Source organism: Pseudorca crassidens, chromosome 6, assembly GCF_039906515.1.
Source record: "Pseudorca crassidens isolate mPseCra1 chromosome 6, mPseCra1.hap1, whole genome shotgun sequence".
NCBI lineage: Eukaryota > Metazoa > Chordata > Mammalia > Artiodactyla > Delphinidae > Pseudorca > Pseudorca crassidens.
In genome coordinates, this window is record NC_090301.1 from 72,479,025 (window position 1) to 72,503,529 (window position 24,505).

A 24,505-nucleotide genomic window follows, 5' to 3' on the forward strand; every position below is an offset into this window, starting at 1 on the left:
TCAGAACTACTATTTATTTGAAGGATTTCACTCAACGAAAGGGGAATACACATGGGCATAACACTAGCAGGCAAGAGTTTTTGCGTCCATCTTAGAGGCTTCCTGCTACAATGGTTTAAGAGAAAATAAAAGTAGAAAATATAAATTATTTATGACTGAATGACAACAGAGCGTTCCATAGCTGAAGTCCCTCTACGGTTCTTATCCAGGGTTACCTCCCAGTAGCTCTCAACAGTTGACCTCTTCTGTTCCTCTAACAGGGATCCGGTACCCCTCTGCTTTTCCTCTCATCTTGCTGTCTTCCCTTCTCAGCCTCTTCTGCCTGTGGTTCCCTCTGGAGTGCCCAGGGCTACTGTGGTCGCTTCCTATCTTTATCTTGGTGCTCTCCTGGGTGGCCTCCTTCTGCTCCTTGGATTTAATACAACCTATGGACCCATGACTCCCCAGTTTTTATCTTTAGCCCAACCCCTCTCTAGAACTCCAGACTCGTTTATCCAGACATTACATTTATCCACATGGATAGCTAATCAGACATCTCAAAGTGGACCAGACAAAACCCTCAGCTGCTCTCTCCACCCTTCCTCCGCCCCTCTGCTCGACCTCATCAACAGCACTTCCGTGCTCCCAGCTGATCCAGCCAGACATCTAGGCGCTGTCCTTACTTCCTCCCTTTTCCTCGCCCCTCATATTCAGTCCATGAGCAAACCTTGTCAGCCTCTCCCTCCACAACGTACTCCGTTCTGCCGACCTCTCTCTGGTGCCTGGCCTTTGTCACCCTCATCATCTGCCTTCCTGCCCCCACTGTCGCCCCCATCACAGCCAGAAACCATTCCTACTCTTGTGAGTAGACCCTCTGATGGTTCCCCATGACACTTGGCACGTGGAGCACTCCTTGCTCTGATCTAAAAAATCCGACGTAACTGGTTTCACTCTGCACCTTGCCCATTAAGCTCCAGCCTCAAGCCCCTTCCTGCCCCAGAGCCTGTACACTCCCCGTTCCCTTTGTCTCGAGTGCGTCCTCCTCCCCTCCCCCACCCCGCCCTCACAGGAGCAGCTCCTGTGGTATTTCCGACTAGGCTTAAACTTCACCTCCTATGAGAGACCGCCTGACCATCAAAGTGACCACCTACTAACTCTTACATCGCCCTATTTTTTAAATGGCATCTGTTGTTATTTTCTTGTTTACACAGAAGGCATTCACCAACTGTTAATAGCCTTCAACCACTGGGGAAGCCTGAGCATGCGTCCTGTCCCTGGGCCTCCCCTGAAGCCTGGCAGGCTAGCTGAGGGCTCACGGCCTCCCCTGAGCCAGGTACAGGGAGATGAGATGCTGCCCCACAGATCAGCAGTAGAGGCCATGTGACCCGTTCGGTGATGCAGGAATCTGAGTCAGGGAACTGGCCTGCCTTCTAGGAGCCTGATTCTTGTCGCCCCCTCCCCTGACCCAGTTACCCATCACAATAGCGGAAGGCTTCAGAGCAGAAGCCCAGGCCCCTCCCTCGAGCTCTGGTGTAGAGATGCTCAGACATCTTAGCCTAAACAGTAAATAGCGCTCACTGCGTGTGAGACACTACACGAAGCATTTTATACAAGCTGAGTCTTCACGACTCTGAGATGTTATTATCACCCCTATTGTAAAGATGAGGAAACTGAGGCTCAGAATGGGACAGGAAGTCAGTCTGTCTGAAGCCAGAGCCCACTCTTGTTGTCACCAGGCCACTCTGCCCCAAGGTTTCTGTTTCAAGTTCCCAGTAAGCCTGGGAAACTGGGTGGAAATTGAGCTGATGGAGAGTTAATGGCAAATAATGAGCAGCACTGTGTACAGTTAAAGGAGGCTTTAAGGATTTTAAATGCTAAAGATAATGACTGAAAAGAGTATTTGGGCTCATTTTCATTTATTTATAAAACTCTAAACCCAATGGTTGCTTAAACCATACCTTTTTGCACCCTTTTAAAAGCAAAAAAGTTTTAACTATTACATTTAAAAAGACTGAAGTCTAATTAACAGACATTATATTAGCTTCAGGTGTACAAAACAATAATTTGACATTTGTATACATTGTGAAATGATCACCACAATAAGTCTAGTTACCGTCTGTCACCAAAGTTACCAAGTGTTTTTTTCTTGTGATGAGAACTTTTAAGATTTACTTTCTTAGCCTCTTTCAACTTTACAGCACAATATTAGTGACTACAGTCACCTTGCTGAACATTACATCCCCGTGACTGAGTTACTTTATAACTTGAAGTCTGCACTTCCACATTTTGAATTTAAACAAACACTAGGCTGCCAACACATTAGCAATCAGAATGTGACAACCAGAGAAATGCTGCTCGAGTGGAAAACACTGGAATTTTGACAGTAATTTCAGACTGAAAGGGCTTTTTTGACTGATCTATAGAAGAGTCGTTTATAAGATAATGTCTCTCAGGCCACTGCTCTGTGCTCACAATGTTCTCCTCATAGGATAACAAAGCCCAGTGGTCTAAATTAAAAAAAGAACTTGGAAACTTAGAGAGATATTAATAGAAATGAAATATTAAATCATCCTGAAGTCAACTTAGCTATGACACATATTATTTAATCACAGACTTAATCGTAAAGAAGAAACAAAAATTTACCTCAGGCAACCTGTCGTATTACGCAGAACAAGTGAAGTCTGAAATTTAATTTTATGATCGTCATCAAAAGAAGAGTTATTCCATCCAGAATGTGGAACGATCACAGTGTTTGTCAGGGTTGAGAGAGCATCGCGGATGATTGCCATCTTTACGGCATCACATGAGGATAAATTCCAAAGAACTCCTAAAGAATGAGATTTTAAATATCAGATCAATTAGAAATCCTGCAGTTTTGGTAATGAAGTAAACATATTAGCTTTAATTGATGGGAATTCAGCCTGTCCCAAACCTAATCTATGGCCTGAATTTACAACCAGGCTGGGGATGGGCCTCTAATAAATGTTGACTGAACATATGTAAGCTTCTGGCAGTATATTACCAAGTCGTCCTTATCTTAAGTTTCGGGGCCTATGTATCTATCAGGCAAGATGACTATGGTTTTGCAAAGCAAATTAGAGTTACTCTGTGAGGGGGAGGGGCACAATCCAATCAAGGGTCATAAATATGATGCATCTGTGATGGCTGTAAAAATGTGGTTCATTGTATCATCCCTTACATTCAGTGTTGTGTGTGACAAACCATTTTTAACATTTAGTACTTGAAAAGAACTTCTCTTTCTCAAAAGAAGGACACTTTCTCTTCATCACACTTCCTTTTCTTACTTTTGCTACCAGGAAGCTCATGCTTAAATATTACGCTTGAAGTAACTTGCACAAAGGGTGGTTACATTTGTCTTATCTCCCATATTTAGATAAGGTTTAAACATTTCTATTTCCACGTTAAGAGTTTTATCAGCATGTGCAAGTTACTACCATTCCTTTTTGGATACAGGCGAGACTAACAATAAATTAAAAGCTCCCAATATTGTAATTCGTATCAATATTGCTAGGACACCAGACCTTAAATGTTGCTTATTAGAGTGTTATTTGAATTATAAGCATATTAGAGGGTCCTCGTTTCTGTGTCAACCATAAGAGGGTTAAATTATTGTTATAAAGCACATATTTCCTAATAGTTACTCTTAGAAATTAGAGCAAATTCAGGATTATACCTACTCTAATGTCATTTTCACATTGATGCATTTTCCTAAGTAAGAGGGGATGGGGTGGAGGAGAGACGGTACAGCTCGATCTTCAGAGCCCTACACTCCTGATGTATCCCTGGCAAGTTGCATCAGTCAGTATAGTGATTTTAGAACTATCAACACACAAAAACGCTCGAGGCCTGTGGAGGGGAAGGAGTTGGCAAAGCCTGCCTGTGTCCATGGAAGCACGCGAGGCTTGTGAACATGACTGATCTAGAGTGCTGAGCCAGAGACAAGGCTGAAAACTGCTGCTCTGGCTCTGGCGACCAAGGAGCCAGCCTGTGAACTGCCTGAGCAGCAGCCTTCTCGGGGCCTAAAATCGCAGGGCCCCTTACGAAGGAGGGAGGCGGGAGGAGGGGTTCAAGCAAAGGGCTAGAACTGAAGACAGTAAAACAATACTTGTGAACCAAGAGGACCGTCCATTCCCCACACACCTGCCCTGACCCACTCACACCATGGAGGGATGGTCGATGACAGAGGCAGATGCTTGGGCCCTGTCCTGGGAAACGCCCTGGGTCCTGACTCCTCTCTCACTTGGCTTTGATGTCTGGGCCTTGCTGACTGGGTTTCCCTTGCTCCCCCAAGACTTTCATCCTTTCTCTGCTCCTACCCTTTGGGGTGGGACAGCCCACCATAAGCACAGCTTTTCAGGACCTCAGCCTCAGTGGTGACCCATCTAGTGAGGCTCGGACTCGAGGGGGATTTGGACAGTTCAGCATCGGGAAAAGGAAGGACGCTGCTTTGCCTCTGAAGGCTTGTTTTGTCCACCAGGACAGACCTTCGTTTCCATAACTATCCGGTGGCTGACGGTCCTGGCGAGAGGACGGCGCACACTGCAGGTGCTTATGAAGTGAACTGAAACTCCACAAGCTGAGCTACTTCTCTGTGGATTCTGATAAAACTGGCTGCATGTATGTGAGTGGGTTTAAACCGGGCTCCCTGGACTCTGGGGGTTCCGCTGGGCTCTTAGGGGCAGCCATGTGGGAGGTGGGTGAGAACTGGGGGCAGGGCTCCAGATCCCATCCCAGTTCACTGGGAGCAGCTCCATCCTTATCTGTTCTCAATACTGGGCTTCACTGTATGTTTCTGTTTGAAAAAAGGGTTTTGTGTCTAAAAGGCATTTGAAAAGCACTGTATTAGGGGAAAAGTATCTGAGGACGGATGACCACAGAAGAGACCTTGGGCACTAAGGATGAAAAACGAGTCTCTGGAGGTTGGTTCTGACCCAAATGATAGGTGAGGGGAGAGAAGACAGAAGGAGAGTGGGTTGAGGCACAGAAGCATGGATGATAGCAGCCGCCACGAACAGGGCTTTAACATTTTCTGCCAACGAGGCCAACCTCACCCCACCCAGCGCTCTGAAGGGGCCTGCCTGGGGCCTGAGTCAGCCAGAGGGGCAGCGTGTGGCCCAGAGGCCAGTGGTGGGGAAGGGTCATTTCCTAACCTCTCCTGATGACAGTTTTATAACATGCGATTCTGAAGGCCACTGGAACAGTTTTTCTCTGTGAAAGCATTTCAAAGTCCTCACTCCATGAAATTCTACACATGGGGGAGAGTTGCATTTTCCAATAAGCTACGTTCTACTTCACCGAATAAATGCATTCCAGTAACGTTAATTTAAGGCAAGGTTTATGCAAAGTAAAGTCTATCATACTGTAGGTTATAGGGATAAAATTAGATACATCTCTACGGAAAATTAAACAGTGCTGAGTCACACGCTTCAGGTGAAAACACGACTAAGAAGAGGGGTGGTTCTTACTTAGCACGTTGGATCTTGGAGCTGATGCCTAGAAGTTCTCCGACTGCTGGCAGAACAGCTTGTTTTTCATGGTTCCTGCCTCCACTCCTGGCTACTTCTAAGATCTACTCTGGCAAGAGGAGAGTTCCCAGGTTTGTGGATTCGCCTGACTTTCTGTGCTGGAACAAGGATTTTGTCTGGCTCTTTCTTTTCCTTGTCAGGCATTTAGAATGACCAGTGGAGTTATATGTCATTCTACAGTTTACTATTAGCCATTACATCTACAGGGGATTGGAGAGCAGAAACATTCGTAAATCAACATACACAATAGTAACCTGGCCATTTACTATGGTTTTACTCTGTGCCAGACACTGTGTGCTTTACACATAATACCTTAAAGAGTCAAGATGCACAAAATGAATTCACTTCCCATTTAATTATTTGGTAGGCTTGAAATTCTACATGTTGATTTTTTTTTTAACATCTTTATTGGGGTATAATTGCTTTACAATGGTGTGTTAGTTTCTGCTTTATAACAAAGTGAATCACTTTTACAGGATGATGAGCATTTTTTCTTCTAAATTTAATATTAAATTTCATTAGGCAAGTATAATGAGTAAGAAACACTCTATTACCCACTCTTTTATATGTCTGGTTACACATATGCAGGGGACATAACAGGTGCTCAGAAATATATGTTGATGGATCCAATTTAATAGCCTGTACTTGCTTTGAGATTTCCCTTTTATTTTTTGCCTGTCAGATTTAGCACCTAAGTATGTATTCCCTCCTTTTCACACCTTTTCTTAAAACTGAGCATCCTGAGAGTGTCCCTGAAGGTCTGTAAGTACATGGAGGGGGTCAGAACAGTGGGCTGGATCTTTAAGGGAATTTGCCAGCACAGTTTTGCCTGCTTTTCACACGAAGGCCAAAACGGATGGTTGCTGAAACTACCACCCTAGCTATGGGGCTAGGAGAATTACGTTGCTGCTCCATCTCCCAGAACCAGAAGTTAAGTTACACCGAAATGCCTGAATCCCCATCCCTCAGACTGCAGAAAGAAAGGACCGGTGTTGCCCAATTATAAAATGTGAAATTACTTAAAAATACGTAATCCTTCAGTAGACTTGTAGGCCAGCTGACTAGGTTATCTTTCGGTCACCTCAGATGACTCTTAAAATCAGTCTGCTACAGAAATTAAAGCTACCTCTCCTGCAACTTCAAAAAATGTTCAAAATTATTCTTGATCAGAAGAAATGAAAGATTCTATTTTTGCTAAGTCGGTGGCATCCGCACAAAGGCAGCTTTCTGATCCCGCATTAAGAGTTACATTATCCCTCTAATCCTGTACTTTGCTATGTAACGCAAAAAACTACATTTGGTAAGGATTTAACTCGCCATTTTGAACATCAAAGCAAGTTCCAAGACATTGGTTTTTCCTCCCCATTTTCTTTTTCAAAAATAGAGGTTATGGAAAGCCAAAACAACCAGTTCTGATCAACCAACATTGGATGAAGAAGGTTCACTTAAACTTAAAAGCCTTAGCTACGGAATGATTACTTTGGCTTTTCTACTCAAAGTAAAAAGCACCATTCTTAAGACCAACTAATAATACCTGTGTGCACTTGCCTCACTAAAGCAGTAATAAAACAATGTTCTTTCCACTTACTCTGTCTAGGGCTTCATTTAATGGGTCAGGGAGAATGTTCCTAGAACAGTAAGTAATGAATGGAAAATACACCAGCTCCCATATGTAGCGAGACAGATGAGAAATACAGAACTATTAGCATTCTCCATCAACATGAAAACCTCCAGCTCCGACGTCCTAGTGCAAAATTATTTTCAAAAATATTTAGCAGCACACTCCACTGTCTCTTGGTTCCTTAAAAGAAAGTTAAAAATAAACTATAATTCAGTTTAGGAAACTTGAGGTTTTTATTTAAAGCAATTAGCTATTTGTTGTGAGAACTAAGAATATATATAAACAAACTCATTTTGAAATTATTAGGGAATTTCCTGCATACTACTGTAGAAAACGCTGCTTATTCTCTACCACAAGAAAAAGTACACATAATTATGAGTAACCAGTAACCACAATGAGAAACTGCCGTAAGAGATGAAAGTTCGTTTTCCCCACAAAGAATGAATAAAGTAATTAAAATACCATTCACATAAATCCTAGGCCACAGAATTTTGAAAGAGTGCACGTTTAAAACTAGCATTATAGCTATTCTTACAGCCAAATGATAATTTCATAGTTAAATCAGAAACTGATTTTACTTGATTAATTAATAGCACCATTTGAAAAATGCATTTCTTAAAGGACATTAGAAAACCAACCAAACAACATTTTGAAAATGCTATTTCTCTGGTAGCATAAATACATAACAGCCTATGCAACTGTTTTTCTTTCTTTTTCTGATATGAAAGAAATCTAAACCCATTAATTTTTATATAGTATTCAATTTTTGCTGCTTCCTAATTATCAAAAAAATACCCAAACAAACAACCCCTCCTCCTGAAACTGCACAACACAAGGGTTCATGGGCATTGCAAAAAAGAAAAATAAAACAGCCAAAAAAGTGCTAGTGCAACTTCAAATATCACCACTGGACATGCCCCTGCATTTTCTTTCATGAGTTGGCCTCATGCTCAGTGTCTGTTCCTGACATTCTTGTTTCAGACATGCTCTTTCATGAGATGTCCACGAGGCACCCAAGCCTTAGGGGTGTGAAGAGCATTAAATCAGAGAAGAGACAACGAGATCTTGGCCGCATCATTCCCTGCACAGAGCAAGCATCCTGATAAGTCACTATCATGCTTCAGCTCTCTGGGGGTCAGAATTGCCTGGTATATATGTTCATCCCCTCCTGGCTATTCTGCATCCAACGGGCTGCTTGGAACAGGCTGGTGTCGTGTATACCCACCCTGCAAGCATTCTTGCAGGGGTGGAAATATTAGACTAAAAGTGAAAATATAAAACATCAAGGCTGCAGGTTGCATATAAGCGTCCAAGCATGTGTGCTTCTCGTAAACCCATAGTCTGTGGATAACAAGGCAGGAATATGGGCCTTTGTACCCAGGGCCCCTGTCTGCTCCTAGCACACGCCTCCATCGTGATTCCCGAGATGGTCTCTGGCTGAAACACCCAGGATCTAGCAAAAACACATCTCCGTTTCTTCTCTCTGGAGCTGCCCCGAAGCTCTTCCCTAACCCCAGTAGGGTTTTTATAAACCTCTGCAACTTTCAGTTGGGCAGAGTAATGACAAGATGCTATGGCTACTATATCTTGTCACAACACGGTCACCTGCATCCCTGCCCCCTTCCGGCATTAAAGCTGTGTACCTCATGCCTTTTAGACACATGTTACTTATACCCAAGCACAGCCTAGACATGCACTGTCCAATACGACAGCCACTGGCTGCATGTGGCTATCGAGCGCGTGCAATGTGGCTGGTCCAAACTGCGATGTGTTGTAAGTGTAAAATACACGCTGGATTATGAAGACCTGGTATGAAAAAAATGAATGTAAAACACCTCATTGTTTTTATACTGCTTACAAGTTGGAGTGGTACTTTGGAACTACTGGGTTAAACAAACTACACTATTAAAATAAACACATTTTTCTTTTTCCTTTTTAATGTGGCTACTAGGAAGTTCAGAATGACACGTGCCCTGCGTTTACACTTCTACTGGAAAGTGCTGGTAGGGATGTTTTCATGCCAGGCTCTAAGGGGTACAAGTAGGTGAGCCCTCTGCTCCCAGGAGGCCTTGCCACAAATAGTTGCAGCACCAGGCAGCTCTGACAAAGCACCCACCAGTAGGAAGAGCAGTAAGGCCAGCTCCACAGAAACGCCAAGCGGCAGGTACTGTGTTTCTCACCGGGCAGCTGGTACCGGGTGAGGAGATTTGCCGGGGCTCACAGAGCTGGAAGGAAACAAGTGGATCTGACTCTGGAGCCCATACTCACTCCTGATCCCATGCTGCCTCTCCCTGGATGTTTTTCTTAGCAGGCAAACCTCTGCCTTGGTGTGGAACTGGAAACCACTGCATTCGAGCTGGCATGTGAAGGGCAGAGGCCAGGGAGAAGCGGGCTGGGGGGTGCCCCTCCCAGCTGGGAGGGGCAGGAGTGGGGAAACCTTGAGGCTAGGGTTGGCCCAGAAGGTGAGGGGAGGACAGGGGCTGCAGATTTGGACCGGCAGCTGGGGAAGGATGGACTGCAGGGACGGGCATTATCCCAGGAGGGGACAGTGAAGCTGATGGACCAGGAGGGGCAAAGCCTGTGTCCCAGGACAGTAGGTCAGGGAGCATGTGATGAGGGCCTGAAGGAGTGCAGAGGGGATGGGAAAGCAAAGAGGAAGGGAGAGTGAGTGCTTGTGATGAGAATCTGGAGCCCGACGCAAGCTGAGGGTGACGTCAAAGATGAGCCAACAGTTCACCTCCTGTGTGAGAATATGGTACAGGTAAGAGAAATAAGGAAATCAAGGGGGTAGCGGGAAAAAGGTAGTGTGAGAAGTGTCTGCCATTTTGTGGCTTCAGGTAAATGACTCAAACTTTCCACCAGGACTGGAATGCTGTGAATAAATTACGAAACTGAAACAGAACTGAAATAATGGGAAAGCAATTATTGTGAGAGTGGGACAAAAGGACTGTCTTCAGTTATAGAAATGCCTTTCTCTGGATAAATTCCCAGGAAAACAAGTCACGGTGGTGGATAATCATTTCCAGGGTTCCCAAGATGAGACCATCTTAGCAGAGGTTCCTGAAAACGTGTGCAGTGAGCCGCAGAGCACCTGAACATGCAGTCCTGGAGCTGGCTTACAGGCCCGGCTCCGGGCTTTCTTTTTCCTGTACCCCTGCTGCCAGGCTAGGCTTTGCTACACTCCTTGCTGGTTGGCACAGCTGGCATCTTAGGTGGTGGGCAGTGCAGCTGCCCCGAGAGCTGGGGTCCTGCAGGGAGGCCTGGCCTGGCCCGCCTGGTGGGCTTGCCTTGTGTCCCTCGTTGCTCCCTGAGATTTCCGGCCCAGCTGAGGCATCCTCCATGCCAGGCATGGGAAGGCAAAGTCAGGCCCAGCTGTGGTCATGGTGGTCAGGACCTCGGGTTCCCACTGCAGTGAGTGAGGGCTCAGGTGATCTGAGAGAAGGAAGCTGCCCAGGAGGGGGCTGTGTGGAACCGAAGACTTGAGCTGGCCGCAGACACTGCACACGGTAGGGCCCCAGCCTACATATTCAATCTGAAGGGGACTGTTCCTGCTGCTTAAATTTGTCCCCAGCCGAAGGACCTGAATGATAGATCTTTATATTTTTAGTCTTTAAAGAACATAAGCCTTTGTTTCTGTGATTTTTCAGGTACAAAGGTGGATCACAGCACCTTTGAGAAGATCTATCGATTTCTAAAGCTCCGTTTACAGAGCCACTTTGCATTTCACCATATCTTCTTACCTACGTAATTTCCCAACTTCAGGGGTAGGTTGAGAGGATTAGTGACTTCATGGAGGCATACAGTCCTATGTACCCTGGAAAGGCATTTCCTCTGAAAATCAATCCATTTAAAATTCAGAACTGCTGACTAAGCATTGCCCGTAAGGCACGTAAAGGATGATTCTTTCTGTTAGCGGGGAGTTTGTAAAAGCGAACGGGTCACGTGAAGGGAAAGCCCCCTGGGAGAACTGCTCTGATGCAGAGGTGGCAGTGGGAGCAGTGACCCGGCCACCCTGGGTGCTCTTCAGGTCGTTTCATGCTCTGACAGAGAATTTATTTACACTACCACAGAGATTTTCCCTGGGACAAAGTCCCACAGTTGCAGGTTCTACAGCTGACTTTTACGTGTTCCAGGAATGTGCTTATTCATTTGTAACGGCACTAAGGCTTCCACTTTGTCATCTGGTCCGAGCAGAAGAAGCTTAGAGACGAACGTGCCTCCAGTCCTAAGCCACGGGAGATAAGACAGACTCAGAAACTGCAAAGTACCCGAGGGACCCGGCTGGGGTCTCTTGGGCACCTCTTTTTGAGAATTTCGTCATGTGCTCTCATCCTTCTCACACCGACGTGCTGTCTAGTTTACTGAGGGAGTGTCATTACGGGGACTGTCTTGTGCTGAGAGACCCCACCCTGACCACTGGCTGACCACCTGAATTCTACAGGAACCTCTGAGTCTCCCCGCTTGACTGCCGCATCTTACTCGGCATTCGGAAGCCCGCACACAAAATATCATGTCATAGTCCACTTCCAAGGGCAAATCTTCTCATACTCAGACTGTGAATCCGGAAATACTCACAAGACTAAAATCACAGTTCACGTGTTTTCTAAGCAACCTGAAGCTTTAGGATTATACCTGATCATTAGTTTGATGTGGCTGTGCGAGTGACCAAGTTCAAAAATATTTATATACCTGGGTGAAATTCAGAGACTAACTGAGATATTATGGGATTTTTTTTTTTTCCCTTTTCCCTTTTTGGTGGTAATTTGAGAGAGTAAGGGAAATGACATGTGAAAATGGGCATTTGCACCCTCCCCCAGAGTTTGGGGATGGGCCAGGGTGGGCAGAGGCAGGGAAGGAAGAGCTCCAGCCTGCATGTCAGAAACCCAACCTCTGGACTCAATCTCTTTGTATCCCAGTTTCTCATCTTGTACTACAGGGGGCAGAATAGAAGATTTCTTTAGGGCCCTTTCCAGCTCAAAGTTCTGTGACTCTGAATTAAGAGTTGTTGCATTTATTAAACTATTTTTGTTTTGTTACCAATGAAACTTTTGTCATTTTATTTCTCATTACTAATTTTTATGGTTTGAAATGTTTAGTAAATAGGAGAGTGCACGTTCCTCTTGCTATTATTTTATAAAGAGGGCCAAGTGGTAAGGATCCTACTGACTTGGGCTCGGAATTGGGAGGTGATGTTGCTGGATTTCTGAAAACTACCCATGAGACTCCTGACAGCTCTTAGGGGCCCACAAAAAGCAGGACAGAAAGTAAGAGGCCAACTCCTCTCTGCACCAGGGAATAAACGACTGTTTTGAAGGCACCTTAGTTAGGCCAAGGGGACATGTTTAGTAATCATTTCATTCTGTAATGGCACATAATCATCCAAAAGGCTGAATGCATGTCCATTAGGTTCTGGTTCTTTATAGGATGTCCTGCTCTTTGCTAAACTTGAGCCTGGTCCATGTACCCTTCCTTGGCACCCAACTATCATTTTCTTATTAATTTACTGTCTAATTAGAAATAAGGAGCTAATGATCAGGAAGGGAATACGCCTAATTTCACGTTCTTCATAGCGTCTGGAATCTACTGCTGGCATCCAAACATTTTAAAATAAACAGTGTGGTGGAAATATTTTACTTAGCCATATGGAGGAATAATAATCTCTTGCTAAATTGGAAGGAATGTGAATATAGCAGTCATTTAAACAAAGTCCATTATTATTCAAAGGCTACTTTTTGGTACTTAACACCAGTGTTAGTGGGGTAAGAGAAGCATGATAATTTTGGGACATCTGGTGCATCAAAAGGTAGGCCTGCAGATTCTATGCAATATCTTCAATTTATATAGTTTAAAAAAACGATGCTTTCAGGATGCTCAATAACTTGAAACTCATATATCCTAGCTTAGAAACATATTTAATTATCTTGAACAAATGAGTTCAACATATCTCTTCTAGTGACAAGATGTTCCCACTTTCCACCCATAGTTTGTGGCCTAGCAGACATTCATTTTATAACCCAACTGGGGAACAACGATACTTCATCCAGCTTTCAGGTTTAAGCACAATAAAGGTAAAAAGTACCTTTGTAATAAAAACCTCAGCCTAAGCACCTACACATATCAGCAATTACTGAAAGAAAAGCTCATTAGGTTCCAACCTGGAACATGTTCAACACAGTGAAGAAAACACAAGAATCACGTCACATACTAGAGAACTATTTTAATTAACAATGACAGCCACACTGTCCTGGGAAAATACACTGGGCCAAAAGTATTTTTCCTTCCTACCTCTGCAAATTAAGATGTGGCCAAAAATGCAGGCCCTGGGCAGTTATTACATTTAAAGCAAAGGCAAGACATCTTTTAAAAAGAATAGCTAAAATTTCTGCATTGAAGTGCGTTAAAAATGCCAGACTGAAACAAAGGGAAGTGCAAGAAAAGGCTTTGAATTAATAACGAGGTTGAATTACTTATTAAGGACAATAGAATACCTAGTTTCAAGGGGATAGTAATTTCTTCAAATAACACAATATTTTGAACACAATGGTTCACTGTGCTTTAACATTTCATGACCCTAAGTTGACTACAGTTTACAGTGAAGAACTCTTAGGCCGTACCTACAAAGGCCAAGCACCGTGCAAGGTTGGTCAGCGCCAGAGTATTTTGTGGAGACACTGGAAGAACATTAAATTTGGAAGGACATCTTCTAGGAGATGGGCAGCTGATAGGGAATGGTGGGTGATGCAGTCACATAGCACCCTGCTACCCATGTTTGGAGCAGACATGTTTCAATGAAAATGGTTCAGACGGGGACATGCTTTCCTGGTTAGGAAAGGTCTGGAAGGCTGGATTTGGGGCTAACTGGTCTTCTCTTGTAGGGCTACTCTTAGGCAAAATGAGGTCCTGAGGGCTTATCTTCCTTGCCTCTCAAGTCACACTTAATGTCTTCTTGTTGCTTTCTGGACAACTGTGCTGCTCAGTCTTAATCCCACGAAGTAATGAGCCCCCTATCCCTGTGGGTTCAAGCACATGGTGGGCAGCTACTTTGTGTGGAAGCCGTACAGGGGCTCCATGTGTTGGATGGCTGATTGGACAAAATGAATTTGGAGGTCCCCTCCAACCTTGTGATTCTGTGCTTTATAAGAGACAGCGTATGAGTATCTGACTTCAGGAATAGTTAATGAAAGAGCTCAAGGTTCTCTTGATTTTGTCATTCTTTAAAATACATCAGGGATTAGCTGCTCTTAAAACATTACTGATCATCAGTTAAAGTTCGTACCACTAAATTCTGGAACTGAGAAATGTGAATAAATAAGTTTTCTTGCCTCCATAAATCTTAACCTACAAATACATGTATACATGTAATACACACACGACCCCAAGCAACTATGCTCGATTTATTATGACTTGGTAGTTTCGTATTAGGTAGATAGTGTTTAGGTACAAATCAAACTTGGGCTGACATTTAGCATTTTGAAACTGGAAACTCACTTCTGAAGTCCTCTGGTCCGACTCCTTTACATATTGTCATTTCAGTGAATTGCTTACACACACTACTGCCATTCCAAAGCAAAGACTACTTTTGAAGAAAACGTTTCATAAGCAATCTGTCCACATATCAGTATAAACTGTTCCAGGTAAAAGTACAGAGTTATAAAACAGTTCTTAATATTCCCTAACCTATAAGTATGGCCAAAAAATACTTCTAAAAAAAGCCTAAAAGCTACAGGCAGCTATTTCCAAAAAAGAAATATCAGAGGTTGTTGCTAGTTTTATATTGGAACTGATACAATCTATTAGGGAAATAGCTTTTTGAATTATGAAAACTCATATCCTCTCTCAAGGTCAAGGTCCAAGTCTTAAAACTTTTGTGTTCTCAGCAACTTAGTACTGTTCCCAAACAGAAATGAGGATATATGCAGTGAAACATCTAAATTAGCACTCACATCCAGAGTACGCACCAGGAAAATTAGTACATAAAAGCCCTTAATAGTAAAGTCTGGCTCTACTTCAAATAAATTTGATTTATTCTAAAATGAAAAAAAAACTACCAAACTTTCATACACTTTACTTCTTGTTTATCACTACATCATACAAACTCCTTGAGCTCAGTTCATGAAAGACACTGTTAGAGTTTCTCCCAAGGATAAAACCTCAGAAACAAAAATGCAGTCAAGACTTCTTCCTCCCGTGGGAAATTATGACAGAAGAAGAGAAAAAAGCTGCACATCAAGGATGTAAGGACCAAGTCATGATAAATCTGCCTAGTTAATCAAAACAGAACCAAATCTAGTAGAAGCTGTGCTTCCAAGGTCAGGTCGACCCTGGATCACTGCTGATCCCTCAGGGAGCCTGCACACATCATTCTGCAGCCTTGCTGGCTGCACAGGTGTATTACTGGGAGGAATTACTTGAACGTTCACAGAAGAGTTCAAAACGATGGGAAAGAAACATCAAACGAGGAAAGAAAGTACTCATATACTGCAAATAACACTGTCTTCCTAACAGGGGGCTTAGGACAAATATTTGGGTGTAATCACAGTGATTGTGCTAACTTCTAGAATGGATATGTCTATAATTTTTTTTCTTAATTTTATTTCGCTTGTTCTAATTTTCATTTCATACACACAATACATAGTATGTAAATGTAAATAATTTATTTTTTGGTGTGAGAGGGTTTGATGTTTCAAAAGCATTTTATAAAGAGGGAGCTAAATTGATTTACTAATAAATCAATATGTAATTGAGATGTGTTAAAGCATTAATATTCAAATTACATTAGAGCAGGCAGTCCATTCTGGAGTTTAAGATTATATATAAAGTGCATTCTAGTTTTAGTACGTAATTTTCATACCTTATTCGAAGTACAGGGTACTTATTTTGAACATGAATATCTTATGAGAAAGTTGATTCCCCTTAACTAAATATTAGATTCAAGATGGTTTGCTACATTCCTAAGTATTACTGAATAACAGCTGACAGAACCTAAAGCTCTGATTTCATAGTGGAAGCTAGTGGAGAATGGGATTCACTTGGAAGAAATGTCGTAAAACATTTTAAATTAACTATTTCAAGCATGAAAAATAGCATAGCAAATATAAAACAAACACCCAGATGTCCACCACCCCTAGCTTTGTTAAATACAGTTGACTTTTGAACAATATGGGTTTGAACTGCACAGATCCACTTATATGTAGATTTTTTTCAATAGTAAAAACTATAGAATTGCACAATTGGTGGCTGGTTAAATCCACAGATGTGGAATCGTGGATATGGAGGAACTCCATATACGGAGGGCTGACCATAAGTTATATGCAGATTTTCGACTGCACAGAGGGTCAGGGCCCCCAACCCCCAGGTCGTTCAAGGATCAACTGTATTAACATTTGGTCTTCTTTGTTTCAGATTTCTCTTTCCTTTTAAAGAAGTGGAGCCAGATTATACTCCTCAATGCCTTTTTCTCTACCCGCACCCTGTAGAGGTAACCACTATCTTGAATCTGTCTTTTACCATTCTAATGAAAAATTTTACCTTTATTGCATGTGCCTATATCAAAAAATAAAGATAGCTTCAACCTGCATATTTTAAAATTTATACCATAGTGTCATGCTGTGCTTATCATTCTACCAATGTTTCTAGAGATTTATCTATGTTGCTACAGATAGCTCTAATGCGCTTATTTTAGCCCTTCTATGTGGTTTCACTGTGTGAATGTACTGCCATTTATTTAACCGTTTTCCTACCAATGAATACTCAGTATTTCCCCCTAATACTCTGTTATAAACAGTGCTGTCATTAATCGCCCTCCTGCAGAACTGTTCTCTCAGCTTGACCTCAAGACAAAGCATCACTCAGTTCCTCTGGGACTCTCACTCCCCATGTTGGACCATCGTGGCCTGGCCATGAAATATTTCTCTCATTGTTTCCTCTTCTCCACTGCCCACCCCTTCTTTCTACCACTGATACAGTTCAAGCTATTATCTCTAGACTACTGACCTCCTCATAGGCCTCCCAGGTGCCAGGCTCATCTACTTCAAATCAATCCCCCACCCCTACTGCCTGCTGGAAGAATGCATATAAAAGCCCAAACTAGCCACGCCATGCCCTGTAATCACTCCCACTGCATGTGGGACACAAGTTCCCCAAACCAGGCCTGTGTTTCTCTCTGCTCTTGTCTCCTTTCAGCATCCCCCTCCTGCTGGCAGCTCCGCCTGTATAACCCATGCTGTCTCCGAGCCTCTGCTTGCGACTGGAAATATTTCCCCTGTATACCCAGCCAATGCCTCCTCAACCTTTAGGCCAGCTTTGGTTTCACACTGACCAGAGAACTTCCCTACCCATCTGCCGTGCTCCCAATGCAACCTCTACGGAGTCCAGCACTTGCACGTTTCACTGACATTCACAGAAAATCACTTGTGTTCCTCTGGAATCGAAGTGCTACTTGAGGGCAGGGACTGAGTTTTATTCAGCTTTATATCTCCAGTACCCAGAGAAGCATCTGAGATACTAACAGGCTTTCAGACACAGGCTGAACTGAAGTGGAAGGCAGCCAATCCATTAAGTACAGTTTATTTTCATAAGGAAGGAGAGCCAGTCTATTTAAAACAAGTAATTACTATGGAATATGTAATGAAAAATGATGTATTCAGCCCTCTGTGACAAGACATCTGTTAGCTGATACTTATGCACTAACAAGTACAATAAATGATACTAGTCGAGGTGACTACAGCACTGCAAGTACCTTCTGAATCATTAGATTAACTTACAAACAGCCTTTGTCACAGTTGTGAGCACTGTATTGTCACCTCCAACCTAGAACCTCCAAGTCCTTCACGACGCCACCATACATGGGCAGAATCTAGATGGTTTTCAACATCTCCTCCAAGACATGATCACATTCTTTACCCACCTGTGACCAGCTCCCTTACTTCTGCATCGACAGATTTTCTCAACAGTCGCAACAAGGCAGGTATCCCACCAACATTCTTCATCGCGATTTTATTTTCATCTGTAGACTTGCCAAAAACAAGGTTTCGGAGGGCACCACAAGCATTCTTCTGAACTTCCAAAACTCTGTGGTCCAAAAGGTCAACCAGATGCTTGATTCCCCCTAACCTACACACCTAGAATGAAAAATATTAGGTACCAGGCCTAAGTGACATGTGGTCAATCAGAGATCAAACAAAAGTCTGTTATGGAAAGATCACAGAAAACATACAACTCCAGATCATTTCAAATGATTATTTTTTATTCTAAAAAAGTACATGTTCTATAAATTTTAAGATGATGTTCTATAAATTTTCATCTTAAGTTCTCTAAGATGAAGCTCTTTTCACAGGTTCATGGCTTAAAGAAGGGAAGGGAGGCTTAGGTGGCTTAACGGCCACATGCAGGTAACATGGTCATACGCCAACCCTCCGAATGTACACAGGGATTATGCTGTCACTTCCACATGAAATGCACAAATACACGACCACAACAAAGCTGTATGCAGGGTCAAAGACAACACAGGAAGAGATTTTTTTTTTTTTTGCGGTACGCGGGCCTTTCACTGTTGTGGCCTCTCCCGTTGCAGAGCACGGGCTCCGGACGCGCAGGCTCAGCGGCCATGGCTCACGGGCCCAGCCACTCCGCGTCATGTGGGATCTTCCCGGACAGGGGCATGAACCCGCGTCCCCTGCATCGGCAGGCGGACTCTCAACCACTGCGCTACCAGGGAAGCCCCAGGAAGAGATTTTTGACTGAAGTCATTTGCTTTCTAGAACTGTTTCTCTAGGTGACTCTCCCTAAATTTTCTTCCATTTGTCACTTCATTAATATTTATGTGCATATTTTTGGGCTTTATTTACTGCATTCACCTTTAGTCTGTAACTGTGTGTCGTTCTAAATTTTAAGGGGTGAAAAACGCTTAAGTTCCATATGACACTGCAGGAGGAAAAAAAGTCTAAAATGTTAAATCTAGCCAATATCAATGACTCACTATGTTTCTGTAAAAGCCCCAAAAGCTTAAAATCTGAAATAAAATATTCATATATGTTCGGTATTAGTAATGGTTATAAATCCTTTACTTAATTGTGTGTTGGCACCGATTCTGACCAGAATCTCGTAAAATACATGAGTTTACAAGTACATACTATAATTTGTATCTAATAGATTTATAGAAAATACTTTTAAAATGCAGGTTAAATTGATTTTGTTTCATGTTTTATGAATAAGCTAATGAGTGGACACCTGATTTGAAAATGCTAAATGTACTTCAAGAAATGATCTCATCCCAGATTTTCCCAAGAAATATTGAAATGCAAAGCTGAGAAGTAAAAGAGTCACTGGTATCAGAACACCCCTTGAAAAGGGCCTCTAGATCGCATCTGGTCATTTCTTAAGCACTCAAGCACGCAGCTGCTAAACGGAAAGGCACTGCTCGGCCCTCCCCATTCCCCGCCCTGCCAACTCTGGCATCCCAGGCACTGGTCCTGTACCTCTAGCTTCACTTTGTTGTCGCCAAAGCACAGGTGTTGCAGGTAGGCTGCTGCGTTTGCCTGAACTGACGGGAACTGGTGCTGCAGCATGTGAATGACTTCAGGTAACTCGGGATCACGCCAGGCAAACTCCCTGCACGAGAAAAACGCGGCTTCAGAAAGGAAGGCCTGTGTTCTACCGATACACTGAACAAAACATTTGTCAGAGAAGAGAGCTCAGCGGAGACAATGGGAAGTTACAAAAATCCTAAAAGAACTATATATATATATGTATGTATGTAAATAATTTTTATGCACTGATGAACATATCACAGATGCTTATGATTTTAAAGAAATCATGATGCACAGATGCAGAGAAAGATTCAGGGTAACAAAGAGGTTCTTAATATGGGTAACTTTTCCATTCTTGTTTTCCTCCTCCTGATTCTAATTTTATGCCTTTCTACCTATGTAAGAAATTCGCAGGTGTGAGGCTCAGGTAAACAAGTGCACTTCAGCTAGGTGAGATGTCACTCCTGAGGAGGGAGGAGCAAAAGCCAGTGGAAATACTGTGTGCCTGATGATTTTTAAGAAATTTAATATATATGGTTGCTCTCGATTATAAGAAACATAAAACATGATAAAAAATGTTTTTGCAGTAACCATATATCCAGAGAAAACAGCTGTTGACATTTCCCACTGGTGTTTTTTTCAACATATGCAGGCAAGTGTGCACATGTGTGTGTACAGAGTTTTTTTCAAAGAATTGGATTATTACTAAATAGCACATACTATTCCGTGCCAGGCACTATTCTAGGCATTTTATGTATATTAGTTCATCTATTCTTAAACTGACCTTGTAGATTTGGAGGTTGAAGCAGAAGGGCTAAGCGACTTGCCTAGTGTCACCCAGCTGGTCAACAACAGAACAACATTTGAACCCAGGCATCTGCCTTCAGAGTCTGTGCCCTCACCCCCGTGCTATCCCACTTCTTGTACAATAAGTATACAATCATATTAAATATACATACATACTTTTATACTATGTTTTTTTCAGGTAACATCACATTGTCAGATTTTCTGATGTAACTTGATCGGCTCACTGTTTGGAATCCTTGTTAAATGTGATTTTATGCTTATGTTACATAAAGACCAGCTTCTTACAAATGGTTCACAAAGCAACAAATCTGCAGACTTTGATAACAGGATGGAGTAAACTGTTAATCAAAAATGAATTAATCCTGAAGAAACTTAAAAATAAATCTTTAAATTAATGACCCAGTGATACTTCTATGGCCCAGTTTTTAAAGGCCCACAGCCTCTCTGGGAAGGCTCCAGTATGAACTGGTACATCCACTACAGAGGGTCAGGTCATTCCACACCTGCACACACACATTCATATCACACATTGGTGCATTCTTACTATGCTACAAGTGCCGGAACAGGTGCTGGAGATACAAGCGTTGAATAAGACATAATTTTATGTATAGGGGCTTGTATGCCAAACTAAAAAAGTCTAGTCTTAATAGCAATAACATGAATAATTACGTATTGAGATTATCTGCGTCAGGTATTCTGTCAAGAGCTTTATAAATATTATCTCACTTACCTTGACTGTTGCCCCATAAGGTAGGCACTATCAAATAACATTAGATATAGATAGACGAGGGACCCGGGATTAGTAATTAAGAGGTGGAGGTTAGTGGTCTAATATGTTATCACCACGCACAAGAAACAGAAAGCTGGTGGAGGTCTTAAAGCAGAAGCGTGAGAGAATGCAACAAGGTCACATTTAAAAGGAAGATAACTCTGGTGGCCAAGTAGAGAATATACTAGAATCAAAAGACTGGTGGCAAGGAGACGATCCCCTATCCCCACATTTGCTCAAAATAGGACCATCCTTGATTTTTCTCTTTCCCTTATCCTTCTCATCCAATCCATCAGCAAACTCTGTTGACTATCTCCAAAATATTTAATATAAACCAAATCCATCCACTCTTTCTATCTTGGCTGGACCCTCTACATGCCACTTACATGTTCTCTCTGCTTCAAATATCACTCCCTCCCCCAACTATTCTTTGCACGGCAACCAGATGATCTACTGAAAACTGAAATCAAGGGTGAGATGGAGATTTCCAGCTTGGGGAACAGACTGGATGATGGTGATGTCATTAACAGGCATTAAGAAGACCATAAACGCCGAGAGGCAGGATAACGCAGCAGAAGAAGCACAGAATTTGGAGTTAGATTGCCTATGTTTAAGCCCCAGGTCCTTCAATTGTGATGTGATTTTGAAAACCATTTACATAGAACTTCAGTTTCCCCATCTGTAAATTAGGAACAATAAAACTATCATGTCTAACTTCTTCTTAGGCTGGCTATGATGACTAAATTGTGGTGATATACATTAAAGTAGTTTACATACTTTGCATTATGAAAGATGTTTTACTAATATTCATCATCCCTGAAAAATGAACTATACTATGTTAACTATTTCTGATGAAAATCTATCTAAAGTCTATTATATATAAATCTATAAGGTAATTAACAGAGTGCAAGGAGTGTGATTTAATCTTTCCGTGAGGACTCAATCATTACAAATACACATTTCTGTTCTCTTTAAATGGCACAGGGATGGTCAAGATTTCCTAGCATCCTTGGGTGCCTCCTGAGCCAGACAACACAAAGGGTGGGCTCCCGCTGGAGATGGGCAGTTAGGCTCAGTTGACACCAACTCCAACCTTGATTTTCAGGAGAAATTTACCCTGGAAAGACTTCTATCAATTCATGGGCTGGCTGGATGGCACCAATGCTTGCCAAGATTTGCTTCATTAAAACCTAAGCCCAGACTTCTGTTTTTAGCCATGATAGAGTAGTAACCAGTACTGGACTTTGCCTTCCTCCCATAAACAACCATTAAACTGGACTAAATGTGTGAGGAAACTGTTTTCAGGCCCTAGACAACAAGTAACACAAGAATGCAATCCTTGAAGGGGCGGGGGTATCACCCTGGGAACCCCGTACTCACTTGGCTTTCTGCCTGAGGGCACTTTTTGGATCATGGCACAGGAAGCAAGTCTGAATGGGCATGATGGTCTAAGTGAACTGAGGGGGAAAGATTGGAATTTGGAGATGCTCAAGAGGTTAAAATTTGCAGGGCAGGATATTGGAGAGGAGAAAGCTATGCAGAGGAGATTTAACAAGTCTGTGTAAGGATTACGCACAAGTCGTTAGTTGAGCACTGGGCTGTACACGTGCCTTGCATGTACATGTACAGGTCTGGTGGAGAATAGCTGTTTAGGAGTAAGAACCATTCCACAGAGTCAGGGCCATGTTCTAGGAGTAAAATAAATCTAAAATAGACCTGTCCTAGCAAAGAACAGAACCAATTGTGACAGGATCAAAAGCACTTGTCAGTAATTTAGTTATTTTCCACAACGAAACTTAGAATCCTAAGAGGAGACAACATAATACAGAGTCCCTACGATGTATTATCCACAACAATCAGCATATAATTTAAAACTGCTAGGCATAAGAAGAAACAGAAAAATGTGACTCTCAAAGATGTAAACAAACAAATAATAGAAACAGACCCAGAGAAAACTGAGATGTCGGAATGATCAGAGGACTTTAAAATGGTTTTTATAAATGTGCTCAAAGACGTAAAGCAAAAGATGTATGTAAGGAGAGAATAGATGGGGAATGTTATCAGAGACATGAAAACTACAAAAAAGCCAAGTTAAAGTGTCAGAAAAAAAATCCACTGGATGGGCTTAACAACTGACTGGAGACCACAGAAGAAAAACACAGCAAATCTGAAGACAGATTAATTTAAAAAAAAGATCCAATATGAAGGATACAGAGAAAAAAGATTAAAAAAAAAAAAAAGAACAGAACTTCAGTAACCTGTGAGATGATGTCAAGTTATCCCAGGAGAGGAGAGTGAATTTTGGGCCAGAAAAAATATTTACAGTAATAATGGTTGAGTATGTCTCAATTTTGATAAAATCATCAACCAATATTTAAAAGAATGTCAGTGAATCCCAAGCAGGTTAAATGTAAAGAAAACTATGCCTAGGCTTGTTAGAGTAAAACTGCTTAAGGTCAACAATAATATGAAAAGTCTGACAGGCAGCCAGAGAGAAGATACGTTGCATAATGAGAACAACAGTACAAATGTTGGCTGACTTCTCATCAGAAACAATGGAGGTCTGAAGACAAGGAACAACATCCTTTAAAGGACTGAAAAAAAAAAAAACACCACACCCTATTAACCCTGAATTTTATACCTAGCAAAAGTATCCTTTAAAAACGAGTAAATGAAAACACTTTCAGATAAATTAAAGTTGAGAGAATGTCTTGCCAGCAGACATGCAACACAAGAAAGGCTAAAGAAAGTTCTTCAGGCTGAAGGGAAATGAGTGGAGATGGAAACTAGAATTTCTAGAAAGACATGAAGAGAACTATTTACAACTAAGTATGCAGGTGAATATAAAGACCATCTTTTTAATTTAGCTTAATTTCTTTAAAAGACAACTGACTATTTACAGTAAAAATAACAACACTACATTATGGATTTGATAATGTATGTAGAAGTAAAATATTTGACAACACCTTAAAGGTCAAGGAGATGGTAAATGAAATTATTCTGTTGAATGTCACAGCTGAAGCCATCCTCAGAAAGAACACCATGAATGCTGTCATTCTTTCAGTCACTGTCACTTTCCATAACAAGTACTTTGTTACTCCTTTCAGATGAACTATTTGTACTATTGATAAATTTTGCTTCCAAACTAGACAACTATTAAAAAAAACTCATACATTTCCTTTTATGTATAAAACATCAACAACTTCTTAAGTCTTGTAGGGTAGTTTTCAGGTTAACTATAATGTAGCATTAATGA

General features: G+C 42.0%; 1 protein-coding gene across 19 annotated transcripts in view; it reads right to left on the minus strand.

Annotated features, from left to right (window-relative positions):
* Positions 1-24,505, minus strand: part of PKP4 (plakophilin 4) — a 252,134-nt gene that overhangs the window by 20,779 nt on the left and 206,850 nt on the right. For 13 of the 19 annotated variants that reach the window (XM_067741838.1, XM_067741841.1, XM_067741839.1 and 10 more), the window contains 3 exons: positions 19,623-19,755; positions 18,053-18,266; positions 2,623-2,806 (listed from right to left, as the gene is read on the minus strand). In XM_067741838.1, the coding sequence (XP_067597939.1) occupies positions 2,623-2,806; positions 18,053-18,266; positions 19,623-19,755 (531 nt within the window). The remainder of the gene's footprint in view (positions 1-2,622; positions 2,807-18,052; positions 18,267-19,622; positions 19,756-24,505) is intronic. The other 6 variants (XM_067741842.1, XM_067741840.1, XM_067741845.1 and 3 more) reach the window with 1 other exon arrangement.